This window comes from Eretmochelys imbricata, chromosome 5 (assembly GCF_965152235.1).
Source record: "Eretmochelys imbricata isolate rEreImb1 chromosome 5, rEreImb1.hap1, whole genome shotgun sequence".
Taxonomy (NCBI): domain Eukaryota; kingdom Metazoa; phylum Chordata; order Testudines; family Cheloniidae; genus Eretmochelys; species Eretmochelys imbricata.
Genome location: NC_135576.1, coordinates 12437114 through 12453177, shown reverse-complemented (window position 1 = coordinate 12453177; position 16064 = coordinate 12437114). Strand labels below are relative to the sequence as shown.

Genomic DNA, 16064 nt, shown 5'->3' with positions numbered 1-16064 from the left:
TTGCATTGAGATATCCCACAATAGCCCATTTAGTTTTGATAGGCCCTCTGGATGGACAGGGGATGATCCCTGCTGACTGGGTTCACAGTTTCACAGCAAACTTTTTACAGTTATAAAGCCAAACTTAAATATTACCTTATAGCTCATGATAAAGATATTATAAAGGAGATTAATGCCTGCAGCAACTTACAAGCATTTCAAAAAGTCTAAACACTAAACACATTGTTACCAGTCCAATACTCATCCGAACCATACTAACACACGGGTGAAACAGACTAGTTTCCTGCAGTGATTTAGTCAGTGCTCGGCTGAGGCCTACAGCCGTGGCAAGAGCAGGCACCAGGTCTGTCAGCGTCACAGTGGCACTCTGCCAGCTGAGTTGGTACTGAACCAGCTCAGTATTAGTACTGTGCTGTGGAGGTTCTGCCTTGCAGGTGAGACATAAACGAGAAGTCTGGACTTTTACAAACATTAAAGAGCCCGTGCAATTATTGCCATGTGAACCCTTGTGTGCTGGCTAAGTTTTCAGTTTGAGTAATTACGAGGGGATATCAGCTAGGGGGAATGTCATGTCAGTGGGAGGTATGTCAGGTTGTGTCTGCTCCACCATGTCTCAGTTCTTCTTTGGCCAAGTATGGCAGAAGAGTTTTGATTAACACTGTCAGAAACCTTCTGGGATTTTTCTTCTTTTGCCTTGTCTTCAAGGATGTTTGGAGATATACGAGATCATCTCATTCTCTGCTTCTTCATTTCACTTAAGCCTTATGTTCCTTCAGTTTTTAGGTGAAGCTTTATCTTGTAGGATCTGATTTTAGTACTTAAGCCCGCTTGGGTCTATGTTTATGCTTGGCACAAAGGCTTTTTTAGACAAGAGAGGGCAAAGCAGGTGCAAAATGCTGCCATTCTGTTTTGGTAGAGTTCTTGACAAGAGCTGGGAGTGGAATGGTTTTACTATCCTGTGAACATTTTCAGGATAATGACAATTGTCCCTTCATGAATCAGAACAAAAAGTCGAAATCTCAAAATTTCATTAACTGAAAATCCCTCCCCCCCCCAAAATATTTTTGGTCACGTGAAACATTTTTTCGTAATTTCAAAACATTTTAATTTTGACAGTTAAAAATTTTTTTTTACTACGATCAGTGTGCATTTTGAAATAAAGAGTCACTTTGAACCAGAACATTGGAATTCTTTACAATGTTGAAACAAAACATTCTGACAGTTTCAGAACTTTACTTCTCAAAATTTTTGAGTTGAAAAATGTATCGAAACAGACCCCTTTTCTGCAACAAGTTTTGGTTCCGATTAATTGGCTTTTTCCGACAAAAAATGTTGTGTTGAAAAATTCCCGACCAGTTCTCTTCTCCACTCATTTTGTACTCACGTAAATAACCACCCTAAGGGGCAATGCAACAGAGAGCCAGGCCCAGAGAATGTCCCACAACTGGCATTAAGTCCAGCGCTTCATCTGGATAAATAGGGTGGGGACCAATCCAATGGGAATCTTTGACTTGGCTATTTGTTCATCACCTCTGTTTTAGAGGGGTTGTCCTGATAGGACAATGGAGAGAAAAGATATAACAGTAACTGCATTTGTCGCAGTCTTCCTCCAAGTCCCCATTCTTCCTTCTGCTGCTCCCAGCTGGATGAATGGTATAACATAGGTAAGATGGACACATACTTTTGTGTTTTTCGTTGGGGATTGTTATTTTTCTGTTTGTATGATGGAGAAGATGGTGTTAATGGCCAACACAATTATAAGTAAGTCATTTCCCTAGTCTGATGATAGAGGGAAAATATGAATATCTTAATTGCAATGTAAAATAAGGAAAAGACAGCAGACTACAGAGAAAGATGATGAATTCAATAAGTATTTTAACAATTTATATTATGGATTTAATTGTGGGATTTGAGGGCTTAGACAAGATTTATGTGATGTCAAAAGAGTAAATCAGTCAGTCTTTCTGTTGCATTACTAACATACTACTTCTTGATTTTAACCACTGATCATTACAAGGTTCTTCTCACAGTATTATTGTTATATTATGGCAGCATCCAAAAATCCTAGTCTGGTTTGGGTCCTTATTGTGCTACCATGCAAATGTAAAATACAAGTCAACTCCTACAATATTATTATTATTAATAATAATACTAATTTGTTTCAAATTAGTATCATATACATCTGTAAGACACCCATTATGTTACCTGAATGCATTTTATGAAGCTTAGATCATGAACAAACATTTCCTCCAAAATATGATATATATAAACTCAGCCCTCATAGAACAACACATAGTTGCTGAAGACATGAATTGCTGACATGTGTGTGTGTTTGACAGATAGTACTGAAACTTCTAATTCATGTGCTTTTGAGATCAATATGTGCAGCTACATTGGGGATCACAAATTGTCTCCCATTTGTATTGGCTAATCACCAGTGGGTTTCGGCTCTCTTCTTTTCATTCTCAGGTAATAGACTCGGTTGGCTTCTGGATAAGTGACTTTGCAGAGTGGCAGCTTGTAGATTGCAGAGTTATTTGTAGTTAGTAGCAAAAAGAGAAGTGCTGAGAAGCAGAAAGGCCAGGTGCAGGCTGGTAATCCAATCTGGGTGGGGGAAAAAGAATGTGTTGACAGAATTTTATATCACATTTTTATTATTCCCTTTGCTTAACTCGCCAGCTTTAAGTCAGAAGCCTGAGAAGAATGTACTTTCTCAAAGAACAGTTTTGACGATTATGATGCACTTTGGGATTCCTCATCTCTCCTCCCCGATATTCCCCCCAAACACACTCATATCCCTACCCCTTGCTGGCAACACAGATAGCAATGCAAAGCCGGCAAGGTTACAAGGGAAAAAAGGGAGCAAGTTCCAGTGGGACCCTAAAAGTCTAAAATTAAATTGGTGCAAAAATGTATCTGACCAAGATTACTCTTGGGTTCTTGTGACTCTCCAACTGCATTCTTCTAAAAATGAGGACACCAGGTCCAACCATCCTTTTCCTGATGCATCCTTAATTCAGGTGTATGTAACAGAGGCATCCTATTTATACAGGCTTTCTGCTCTAAACCACTCTAGACACAATGCGTTAACAAAGAAATTAGATGGGTACATTTTAATATGTGTATATGAAATTGCTGTCTTTAAACATTCATATATTTAAAGCTACCAAACCTATTGTCTTCAAACTTGGCTTTAGTTTTGATCCCCCAAGTGAGATCTAAAAAACAAGCACAGTTTGATGGTTCTAGTTTCAACTATTTTTGAGTTATATGGACATACATTTTATATTTTTACCATTTAAGAAAAGATATTCTTTCTCCACATTAACAATCCCCAAAAATGGCTGCAACAAACTTTAAACAAAAAATGATTGGATTGAGACAAAGCAAGGAAAAATGGGGAACAAATAAAGAAAATACCAGCCAAAAGGAGTTTATCTGGGAAAGTTATGGGCAACTGAAAGGGAAGGGTAGAAAAAAGTTGTATCTTATTCCAGAAATGGTTGCTGGAATTCAACTATATACACAAGTACACACAGAGGATAGCGTGGTTTGAAGTTCTCTGAACTCTTACTCTCAGCAGTAGCGTCTATAATCTCACAATATACCAGACAGAATCTATACAATAAACCCCACTGGACTGCAGAATTCTTACTCCATTGCTGTCAAAACTGTCATTGCTGTAATACAAAATTTTCTATGTTCTGATATTATGACAAAGCCAAAATACATATAAACTTACCACAGACAGGATGTTAGCAAGGGCTGCTCCAGCATAGGCACAAAATAATGCTGTGAAAAGAACAAAGGCACTATGAAGACTATACAAGAGCAGTGGATGCGCACGCTTTTGCCAGCACGGCCACAACTGACACTAAATCTGCAGAATTCCCACTGCTATTTTGCATGCTTTGGATTTCTGCTTTCCACATCCTGTAGGATACATACCACAGGCAAGTGCCAGGAAGTGTGTCTGCCAGGTAAGAGCATAGAACATGCCTCCGATTGCAATGCTAGCAAGCACACGGTTGTAACTCCCCAAGCCAAAGTAGACCCTGTCAAATGGTGTTGCAATGGTCAGCGCTGTAAGGCAAAAGACACAGTTTATGATATCTAGCTATAGCCAAGTTTTAGCTATCAGATATTATTCTTCACAAATTCCTTGGCATCAACACAGAATTATTTTCCCATTACATCTGCACTAAAATATAACTGTGTTCTCAGTCACACCATTGCTAATATGGAGGAAATAGGCTGAAGTCAATGGCTACACTTATTCCATATTTATGATGATGTAATAAAGCCCAGAATTTGGACCAGTCCTAAAGTTCTCACTCAGGCAAAACTCTTTCTAAGCTCAATGGGTGTTTTGGCTCAAGAAAATTAACCAGTCCTGGCACAACAGTAGCCGAGGCAGCAGCAGGGAAGTAAGCAGGATCTCCTAGCTGATCTCCCATGGTCCCAAGCTGCCAGGGATGCTGGGACCCCGTCAGTCTCCACCTATGTGGGCTTTCACCAGCAGGACAGTAACTCAGGGTCTTTTCCTGGGCTGGCCTTACAAGAGCTCATTGGAGATTTCTCACTGGCCTCAGCATCACCAGCAAACAGGGAAGCACAACCTCCGGAGACCAGGCCACCCTGAGACATTACCAGCTCTGATAACTTGAACTTGGACGCTCATATCACCATTTGTTTGGACTAATCCATTTCCCACTGTGACTCCTCCATTCGCTTTCTTGTTTATGATTCCCCTTCTCCCACCCCTTCCTCTCCTCACCTTCCCCTGTAGGAAAACCTGCTCAGTTATTTGCATTAAATACTAGACCTGTGCAAAACGTAGCAACCATCCCAAACCAGATGAAATATGGAAAGAAAATGGCCTGAGTCTTCTGCAAAACACTTATGGGTCCAAAGCACAACACAAAACTTACTGCCATCTCTGGATGGGTACAAATTTTCCAAGATGGGCATAGTGAATGAGTCTTGGTTTCATAACATAACTAGTGACAACTAGTCATAGAGCTACAGCAGGTCTCCTTGGTAGAACACAAAAACTTGCAATGAACAGAGCTTTTTCAGAACTCTACACTTTTGTTCCGAGTTTTGCCTTCGCCATATTGGGTTTGAATAAAACCCAAAATTGAGATCCAAGCTCAAGGATTTGACTGCAAATCAAAACCATGTCCAGACCCATGCAAGCAGAAGCCACAAAGTGTTGGACAGAACTATGTAATAACTGCAGTCAAGGTACTGGTAAATGTTATAAATTACAAAAATAACCTTGAAAAAAGAAAAGGAGTACTTGTGGCACCTTAGAGACTAACCAATTTATTTGAGCATAAGCTTTCATTATGCTCAAATAAATTGGTTAGTCTCTAAGGTGCCACAAGTCCTCCTTTTCTTTTTGCGAATACAGACTAACACGGCTGTTACTCTGAAAAAAATAACCTTGGTAAGTCATGGTCATTGGTTAGTACCTGCCAGCATCCCCACTGCTGATCCGATTGCAGCATGCAAGCAAATGAGTGGAGAGGAGATGAGTAAAGCAACCAGGAAGATGCCACCAGTCCAGGGATTATCACAGCCATACACCTGACCAATGCCGACTGGAATGGATTGTAGCAGCTGCGGCATTGGTTTGAAAAGGACACATTATTATAATCAAGGCAAAATGGCAATTACTTCAGTGTCCATTTGTTAGAAAGCAAGGAGTCAAAGTGTCAGACTGTGGCATTATAACACAAACAGGAGACACTTCACCCTAGAAAAGAGCATAAGGTGTTTCAGGCAGTACTATGTAGCAGCTGCCCTTAGTAATTTTAAAAATAAAATAAAATAAAAACAGACTTTTTCAACTATTATATGATATCCTATTACGACATTTCATTAGTACTAGTGCATGCTACATGTTGTGAAGTAATGTACAAATAATATAAAAATAGAAAAATTAAATAAAATCTGAAATGAAGTTTTGGAACAATCCCCCAAACACGAATGTTCAGAAATGAATGTCTTCATTTTTAAATAGCTTTTTTCCCTCTGGGAATGTTCATCAAAAATCAGAAACATTTTTCTAAGTGTTTTTATTTAGATGAAAAGGGCAATTTTTGTTGAAAAGATATGCTGACAAACATTTTCCAACCAGCTGTAGTGGACATATTCTGCAAAACCAGTGATAACGTACCCCATGGTCTAGTCATCAGCAACTGTGACACAGTTCCCTGGGATGATTCTTTCTGCAAGCTGGTCCCACTCCTTGTGCATGGAAAAAGACCAGTTCTTGAGGAGTATCCCTATAAACATGCAGGCCACACCAACTGACCAGTCATCCTTGCCTCAGAATGCCTCCCTATAGCTCATAACCATGGATAGCCTACAGCCTGGAACCTCTTTCATTTTAAGGAACAACCAGAATTGTCACAGATAATTTTCAATGCATGCTCCTGTGATGGAACGTACCCCTGTATTCACATCCTATACAGCTTTGTAATAATATCTGTACAAAATATGCCTTGTGAGGTATCATTTGAAAATGAGTAACTTGCTGGTCAATAATATCATGGTGAAATGTGTGTAGCAACATTATATGTAAAGTTATTAACATTAGCTGACTGAAATAGGTTTGAACAGGTTTACCAGACAAACTGGGGAGTGGATAAACCTGTTTCTCAAAGACAAAGGGCAAGCTGATGCCGCTACTCAGGTATCTTAAAAGTTGATAGGCAATCCCATGTTAAGTGACCATTCTTTGGCAAGGAAAGGGGGGCAAGAACAAAGAGATTTGCATCTTAGCAAACAACAGCATGGAATCCCTTTCACCTCCATACTCTTTGACTCCAACCTTAGAGTAGGAATGAACTTTACCTAGAGGGAAGCCCCAGGAAATTGCATCTCAAAGGGTGACTGACCAATAAAAGTGATGGGAAAAACCATCTCCACTTATCTCTCCCTATACATCTCTCTCCTTTTGACCTAAGAAGAGAAAAGACACCGATGCTGGACTTTGGGAGCAGATGCTAGCCAATATTACTGGAAACATGTGGTATGAGATCTCACCTTGAACCAAGTCTTGTTTGTTAAGTTTAGTGCTAGGAAGTGTTTTATCTTTATTTCTCATCACCATTTCTGACTTTAGTGCCTTATACTTGTCCTTATGTAAAACCTATCTCCTTGTAGTTAAATAAATGCGTTTTATTCTTCAATTAAAACCAATCCAGTGTTGTGAATTGTTTGGGTAACTTCATTTATGGTAGCGGACTGTTGTATATTGATCCCCTTAGAGGGGCTACAGAGGTAATGTGTCTGGACTGTCCAGGAGATAGCTAGACAGTATAGAACACATGTTTTGGGGGGAAATCCAGGACTGTGAGTGTGCTGGGGGTCATCCGGCAAGTGGTAACCAAGGATGGTGAAAGCCAGTGTGTGACTGATGTGTGGCTGGCAGGCTGAAGCAATACACAGACACTCAGGGTGTAACCTGCATGCTGGCAGGCTGTTTGGGAGGGGCTCAGCTGGGAGCGAGAGCAGAAAAGCATTGTGAGGCACCTGAGTTTGCAGGGCAGGGGTGACATAGCCTCTCACTGGTCTGGATTGCACCCCAGAATATCATAGCTCCTTCTACAGAATGTGGGTTTCCTCCCAGGTATGTATGTTCGGTGTCCTTCTAGAATCTGGAGCATGGTGCTAGATACTGTAATAATTCCTCAGACTTTTAATTAAATAAAACCGGCAAATTTGAAAAAAAAAAAATGGAAAAAATACCCAGAGTTTCATCACGCATCTACTGAGTCAGCATAGCTTTACTAACTCCCCCTAATATCTTCTGGAATCCTGGATCACAAATACACCCTGCACAGAGAAAACCAGGGAGCATTTTTACCTGTGACTCCGGAACACTAAAGCAGACACATGCAAGAAGTGAAGGATACATGCCTGCCGATGGGAGGGGAGGGCAAAGGGCGGCTACTGCCAAGGGGCCTGGGTGATTTAAAAGGGCTCAAGGAGCCCCGGCCGCTGCTACCATGGCAGCTGGGCAGCCGGGTGTCCCCATTCCCTTTAAAATCACCTGGGTGGGCCGCAGGGCTCCTAGGTGCTCGTGTGGTGGTGACTGCTCTGTGCCCCGTGCTTTGGGGTATCCTGCGGGCCGGCGCGATTGGCCAACACGGTTGGTCCCAGAAGTGATGGATTTGTCATTTCTGCCCCAGGCCCCGCACCCCGCTAGGGATGGCCCTGGGGCCTGGAATTGCTGTTTGTGAGCCTGGAGGGATAGATGTAAAATCCTTTTCATTTAATAAGCAGAAGGCCCATGAACTTCTGAGTCTAAACCATGAAGAATGGCAAATAATGAGAGTGTTGATTCACCTTAATATAAATCAACTCAAAATTCAATCTGGTTTACTCCCCTTAAATCTGAGTCTGTAAACCCCTAGAATTCCTGCCTAGAACATTATGGCATTTACACTAAGGCCCATTTATGCCACTTTGACAGTGGAAATTTAGTTTACTCCCAACTTTTCCATCCCTTTACATGGCCAGAGTAGTATAAAAATGCCTGAGTGTTAATGCGTTTCAGGTTCTTTGTTTGTGATCATGTTTTTTCTTTCTTTTCTTTGGTTGTTCAATGACTTTTAGTTCAGAAGGGAAAATCATCAGCATCTAGTCTGACCGCCTGCACAATGCAGGCCACATAACCTCGCCCACCCAGTCCTGTAACAGGCCCCTAACCTCTGGCTGAGTGACTGAAGTCCTCAAATCATGGTTTAAAGACTTCAAGTTACAAAGAATCCACCATTTGCTCTAGTTTAAACCTGCAAGTGACCCATGCCCCAGACTGCAGAGGAAGGGAAAAAACTTCTCAGAGTCTCTGCCAAACTGACTCAGGGAAAAATTCCTTCCCGACCCCAAATATAGGGGTCAGCTTCTGGTGAAAGGTGTCCGACTGACAGTGTCTATTCAACCACAGGACAAGCACAGTTGAAGTGCAAGTTTTCCCCAAGCTGTTCCCGCAACTTGCCTTAGGTCTGGTCATGTGAGGCCCACCTCTAAGTAGAGGGAGTAGTTCAAAGTCCATGGTCAGTCTGAATCCTTAGTCTTTCCCCTGAAACCACCAAAATTGGGCATCATGCCATTTTGGTGGAGTTTTTTGTGAAGTGGCTACTCCTCTTTTAAGAAGTGGGCAGAGATGACCGATTCATTTCATATGAGTTGTTGGATGCTCAGGCGGTTCAGATGTTGTTAACCTGGGCTGTATTTGAGCCTGTTACCTAGAGGCAAGAGCCCTCCTATTTATCTTTTGCAAGGGTGTGGAATATTTCTCCTTTCTATAGTGGACCTTACCAGTGGCGCTTTGATCTCAGACCAGGTGATATTGGGCACTGATGTTACAGGCTGAAGGAGCATGGTAGGGAAGAAGAGGCTGTAGTGCCCAGTGGCGGCCAAGTAAAGAGACACAGCAATATTGAAAGGCAGGGTGAGAACAGGAAGGTCCCATTTCCCGAAGACTGAACCTAAAGCACTGGAAAGAACGGGGCTGAAAAGAGAAGAATAAAAAGAAACAGTTACAGCTTGTTTATCTCAGCTGGAATGGTGAAAAATATCCCCACCATTTCAGTCCGAAGTCCCAGTGAAACTCAGAAAACTCTAATCTCCTTAGGAGACTCCAATCAGTGAATCTCTCACATCACTTTAACCGACATGAGATAAGCACTCACAGAATGCTACCTAGCACCATCTTAAGGCATGAGCCCCAGATGAGCACCTGTAACCAATGAGAATTGATGTTGCTCAGCACCACTTCAATCAGGCCGCATTAATTTGTAAAGTATTATTTGAAGTCCAAGTTTCCTTTTTATAAAAAAGATAAATAAATTAGGTTTATTCCTGGCATGTAAAGCAGTGGTGAATGAGCCACAAAATATTAGGAGATCCATCACTAAGAAGCACCCAAAAGACTGGATGCTTAACATAACCTTGTCCAAACCTCTTGGCTCAGGAAATTGGGCAACAGATCTCACAAGAACATAATTTCTTGGGAGATTTCCAGACCTCCTGGTTTCCAGTCTAGATGAATATATCATACAAACAGTCTTTCTGGTGGCACATTGATAATTCATCTCCCAGACCTGACTGGAATCAATAAATCTAAAAGCATGTGGAAAGTCTAGGCCAGTCAGATACCCCACTGATGGGAATTAGTGTGTCTCTATTGGCTTCAGAGCTATGCCAATTTATACCATCTGAGGACTGAGCACAGTCAACTTCTGCTCTCAGTTACACCTGTGCAAATCCACTGAAGTTAGCAGAGAGCTCAACGTAGCCCGTATTTTAAAAAAGAGTTAACAGGTGAGTTTGGGTGTTAGAGGGATTTTCAGTTGGTGCTGATTTTAACCAAAAACATTTGGCATTTCTAATGCAATATCCTATGTCCCCTTTTGTGGCTATGATCAACAGGAAAACTGTGTAATAATCCTTATTTAATCTCAGATCAAGGCGTTTCTCTTAAAAGGATTTCAGTTATCAGAGCAATGTGCAGAAGACTCCTTTGCAAGAACGAGTAGAAAAAGAGGTCAGCGCTTCTGTGAATCCCCCCCACCGTCATTTTCTTTGTTGAAATGCCACATTTCTAATGTTTCTCCATAGCTCTATAACGGATTGAAAAGTAGGACAGCGTTTTCACAGAACATGTTGCTCTTTTGTAAACTGAACTTCAAAGTTTTGACAAAAATGTCGCTGAAATGTCAAGTTTTAAAATCTTTCAAATAGCTCTGTGTGGCAGACACAGCAACCCAGTAGCTTTGGGGACCTTTGTATTACATTTATGAATGGCTTCTGTTCCATTGTATGGGTCTGGGAGGCAGGGGGGAAAGGGTTACCACGGCTCCTCCAGAAACTAAACGCGGTGGGGGAAGATTAAGGTGGGTTGCTGAAACAGTAAACATCTCCAGGGGCACAGGCGCCGGCTTCCTCCAGGCGTGCTCAACCCCCTGCTGAGCCCCAGACCCCTCCCCCCACCTGCCTACTTCCCCCAAGACCCTACCTCTGCCCTGCCTCGTCCTGCTCTTAACCCTTGGATGGGGAGGTGGTAGGAAGGCAGCAGGGGTGATGAAGGGAGCGGTAAGCCCAGGGGAGGCAGTGGGTGCCAGGGGCAATAACTGGGGTGGTGAGCTCAGGGATGGAGCCCTGAGACTGGGGAATGGAGCCCGCCACTGCTCAGCCCATGGCCGGAGCCCAGCGCCGCGCAGCCAGAGACTTCTGCCCGCCACCCCAGGGCTGAAGCTCGAAGCCTGAGTCCCACCATCCCCAGGAAGGTGGGGAACTCAGTCTGGTTGTCTGCTCCTCCAGTGTTAGTGGCTCCAGAGGGGGGCAGGGTCCAACTCTTCCTTGTGGCTCAGGGGAGGGGGCGCTGCTTTGTACCCTCCCCCCACAATCACTGCCCAGGAGGCTGTGTGGCCACAAGAAAAGCCTCTGGTGGCCGCATGCAGCCATGGTGGCCACACTTAAGAAACGCTACAACATTCTGCAAAATGTTCTGGGTTTCAAGAGATTGGTACAATGAGACCTTCATTTATGAAGTCTATAGAAATAAAATTGTAAGATGAGCACAAGGCAACACAGATTTACGTCTTATTAAGACAAGCCATTAAAAATGCAAAACTTGATTTAATTTTGATTAAAACATTTATATTAAAATTGATTCTGTAACACGATTAAAAGCCACAATTAAAAGCTAAATTTAATTTTAAAGAATACATTGCTTGGAATCAAGTGTACTCACATGGGTTAATTTTGTAGAGTATTATTTAAAGACCTAAGAAAGGCAGGATCAAATTCAGTCCTGTGCAAATCCACTGGGTCAGATTTAGTGATGCAAGTGAGCATAGTTTTACTGGTGGGTATGATTATACCAGCAGTGAATTTGATCCACTGACCTCATGCATTTGCACAGGTTGTAAGTTGGGGAAGCATTTTGCCCATTTGCTATAATCAATTGTATAGGTTCACTAAAAAACATTTAAATTTCAGGGCAAAGGACGCCAAAGCTCACCACAAGCTATGCACATACAGGAATGACTCCTCAAACAAACAAACAAACAAACAAGTGTATCCGCCTCTGAGGTGCAATGCAGAAGCTGTTTAACAGCCCACAGCAAAATGGCACAGTTTAGGATAGAAAGTGGTGAATATCAGAATTGAAACTGTAGGGTGGGATTTAACAGAAAGAATCTGAAACTAAGTGCTTGAAGTGTTTGCAAAACTCCTGTTAGTATCAATAAGTGTTCATTGAGAGCCATATAGGAAAAGAAGAACTAGAAATGTTTAGCTTGGGCTACAGAAAATAAAACCAGTGTGACTTACCAAGCCATGGATGTAACAACAACTGGCAGTAGAAGCCACCAATAATAGTCTTCTTTGTCAGAGAACACAGCCATGAGCAGTCCCACCAGGACCCCATTGTAGCCGAACAGTCCTGCTGCTATGGCTGATCTGTGGGAGAAAGACAATTGACTTGAAATGGTTACTAGAAAGCAATTGGCCCTAAAGGCCCTGTATACACTAGAGCCGCATCCCAGTGAATCACTCTTTCTTGCACTGAAATGCAACTTCCAGAAGTCCTACATCTGGCAAAGTGACAACATTGAGCTGATGAACAATGTGACCATTCACACAAGTAAGTAGCTGGGGTTAGCACAATTGGTGCCATAGCAATGGTGTTGCTTGGTACCCCATGTTCAGAGGGCAGCTGAAAGTTTGTGGGTTACCCAGCACATTTCTAATAACCCACAGACACTGCATTGTAACAGCAACAGAAAATCTGAACGTAAAAGAAATCTGTTCTAGATTGCACATAACCAGAAAGCTACCCCTCCTTGCTCACTAAACTACCTGAGGCCCCAAACCACAGTCACGCTCCTCATTGATTATTTTACCTGAATATTGGGGCCACAATTCTTCCCTCATGCAACTGCAACCAAAACCTGTGGAGAGAAAGGCTGGTCCAGTTGCTCAGGTGCTGGCCCGAGATTGGAGAGACCCAGGTTTTATCCCGTTTTACCCCAAACTTCCTGTGTGAGCTCAGGCAAATCACTTAGTGTCTCTGTGCCTCAGTTCCCTTTCTGTAAAAATGGGCATAATGGCACTGCCCTACCTCAGGCAGGTGTTGTGAGGATAAATACATTAAAGACTGTGATGTGCTCAGGTACAATAGCTGAGGGGAGCACTCGACTGCCAAGATAAAATACCTATAACTGCTCAAATAACACGTCCATCCACTAGCTCTCAAACTGCTTTTATATACTTAACCTCACAACCCTATCATGATGTTTGTTATCAGCTCCATTTACCAGACAAGAGAATGGAGATGCAAAGTGTAAGTGACTTGCCACATAGCAAGACAGTGACAGAGCCAGGATTAGAACTTGAGGTGTTTTATAGTGCTTTTAGTGTACTAGACTGTACCTTTCCTGGATTAGAGATTATAGGCCATTCAGTGCAATAACCGTGGTTTATGTAATGCGAGCAAAAGTTTTAACTCACTGTTCAGCATCACCAAAGAACGGATCTGCTCAAACCTGGGCCTTACACACCACTAATGGATAGCACAATATTTTTTAAAGTTCAGTTGCCAATTTATTTAAAAATTCCAAATGTAAAGGCCAAACCTACCTGTCCTGGCTCAGAATAAGTGCCGTTAATGTTGAGACAACAGTTCCTGAACAGCCTGTGAGTGTCCACCAAGGATTCTGGATCAACAGTCCGGCTAGAATAAGCAGCCCACTGAGTGGGTTGTTGACAAACATCACGTGGGATATTCCCCGCAGGACCCAGTCAATAAACTGAACAACAAGAGGTTTATCTGAAAGAGATCAAATAAAAATTCTGGGAATAAGACATCATTCCAGCATGGCTTTCTTGAAACACACTTAGCTTTGCAGTGTCTGCCTCCATTCTGTTGCCATCAATGTATCAACAAGACTGTAAAACTCGTCTCTGATTTATTGGTGCCTGGACATATTTTGCATCTGGCACATGAAAAAGCTAACTGAGATGTATTGCAGTTGGTAGAGTTCACCACTATCAAGCACTTGGCCAGATTACTAAAGAAGAGTTTATGAAAGTCACAACTAGTCTTTCTTGCAGGGCAGCCAGCATAAGGATTCCACTATAAATTTAATGAGAAAACTAAACTACCGCTGTGTGTAACTCTGCTGCTGAATGGGCTTTAGGCAAGGCTGAAAACAGTGTGTAGATTGATGAGGAAATGTCAGGGAACAGCCCTTTCACCATAGAAAAATGCAGACACAGAATGCTGAGGTGCAGGTTTCATAGGACAGATCGTTAAAGGTATTTAGGCACCTAAAGAACGGATGCCTAGCGGGAGTTTCCAGGAGTGTCTAAGCATCTACCTCCCATTGAAATCAATGGAAGTTAGGCACCTAGATACTGCTGAAAACCCCACTATCCCATAACATGTCATTAGGTGCCTAAATATTATTAAAAATTTGTCCCTTCATGGCAAGACATAAGTACACCAGCACAAGCAGTACTGAACTAAATCTTTGTTGCTGACACTTCTGTCCAACTACAAGTTGGCCCACACAATCCTTCAGTTCCACATTTTTAGAATAAGAAGCCCGAGGGCCAAACACAATGATATTTACATTGCTCTGCACAAGCGTGCAAGGAGCTCACAGAAAATGCCAACTCAATGTCTATGCAACTGCAGTGACTATTGTACGAAGAGGGTGAGATTAGTTAATTTATCTTATCCTTTTATCTAAAACCAAACCGTTGAAAAAATGCCACAAAGCCTTCAAGTTGTTCATGCATCTACTATATGCAACTTCATATTCCTATTAATGCTACCCTTGACGTCTACTTCTGTCCTCCATGGTATTCTATACCCACTGGTTGTGTTTTGTCCCTATATGGACGGTAAGCTACTTGAGACAGGGGCTGCTTTTTATTTTACGTTTGTGTAACCCCCACACCTCCTGGGTGTGGTGTTCTGTCCCATCTAGTGGCACCGAGACCACTTAGAGAGAGAGAGAATGAGTCTGCTTAACAACCAGTTGGCTTTTAGCTCATGCTGTAGAGGCTCACACACTAAGCTCCAGAGGTCCCCGGTTTGATCCAGGCCACCAGCGACCAGGGTCTGTCGGCGTTACATTTGCACAGCACTCATCACAATTATTATTGTTTATTAATAACTGGTATTGCAGTAGCAAATAGCAGCTCCCAGTTCGGAATCAGGGCCCCATTGTTCTAGGTGCTGTAGCCACTCGTTAATATGAAAAGACAGTCCCTGTTCCAAAGAGCTTACAATCGAAATTGGTTTCCCAATCCTGATGAGTGCTTCTTATAATAACAGTATTAACACATGGCTGTTTAGGTGTCTAAGTGGCCTTTTGCATGTGCAAATGCCCAATATGTGTGGGCAGTCATGGTAATGGCAAGATGACACATAAACTTTCCTTTCTGAAAATTAAGTGGCTTAGCCAAAAAAAATGTACACCCCAAACTCTGGGACTCTAGTATTTGCATATGCAAACAGCCTCCAAGTACACAAATCAGGGAGTTAGATAGATTAATGCCCAATATACGCACCCAGAAAATGTTAACATTGCTGTTGGTGTAATGAGCTAGTTGTTATTTATTATCCATGGTGCTTTTCAGATAATCAAAGGCTGTACCTTTCAGCCAGTCTCCACACTCTTTCATTTCTCCTGTTAGATATCCAAGGGTTTTGCAGATTCTTATTTTGCCACTTTTCACTGGTCTCTGGTCTCTTGTGCTCTTTTCATTGTATATCTTCCTTTCTCCATTATTATCGGTTCTAACAATCTCACTGTCTTCCATATCTTAAGGAATCGAGGAAAGGGAACAATGGATCACAACTCTCAAACTGGTCTCAGATGTTATTTGGTTTCAATCTCCTAACTTGTGCACCAGCAAATTTCTTCTGTACTTAGGGAAAGACTGTAATACTCTTTTTCATAATGAGTAGTGACTTACCCCTTCAGTAACTTGACTTACCCCACTGAAGTCAATGAGACCACTGGCGGAGT

The 16064-nt window shown here is 42.2% G+C and overlaps 1 protein-coding gene across 1 annotated transcript; it reads right to left on the bottom strand.

Annotated features, from left to right (window-relative positions):
• Positions 1 to 2427: 2427 nt before the first annotated feature.
• On the bottom strand, positions 2428 to 15855 carry LOC144264795 (urea transporter 2-like). Its single transcript, XM_077816634.1, has 8 exons — positions 15690 to 15855; positions 13663 to 13852; positions 12355 to 12483; positions 9337 to 9529; positions 5478 to 5625; positions 3949 to 4083; positions 3743 to 3792; positions 2428 to 2604 (listed from the first exon to the last, which is right to left on the bottom strand). The coding sequence occupies exons 1-8, from the start codon at positions 15853 to 15855 to the stop codon at positions 2428 to 2430; spliced, it is 1188 nt and encodes a 395-aa protein (XP_077672760.1).
• Between the last annotated feature and the right edge of the window lie 209 nt (positions 15856 to 16064).

What these genes read in the sequence shown, in the direction of transcription:
- LOC144264795 (XM_077816634.1), bottom strand. Translation starts at nt 15,855, where the DNA reads ATGGAAGACAGTGAGATTGTTAGAACCGATAATAATGGAGAAAGGAAG. An exon ending in AGCAGTGGGGATGCTGGCAG is followed by an intron (nt 4,084 to 5,477) that starts GTACTAACCAAT and finishes TTTGCCTTACAG; the next exon opens with CGCTGACCATTGCAACACCA. An exon ending in CTTCCTGGCACTTGCCTGTG is followed by an intron (nt 3,793 to 3,948) that starts GTATGTATCCTA and finishes TTCTTTTCACAG; the next exon opens with CATTATTTTGTGCCTATGCT.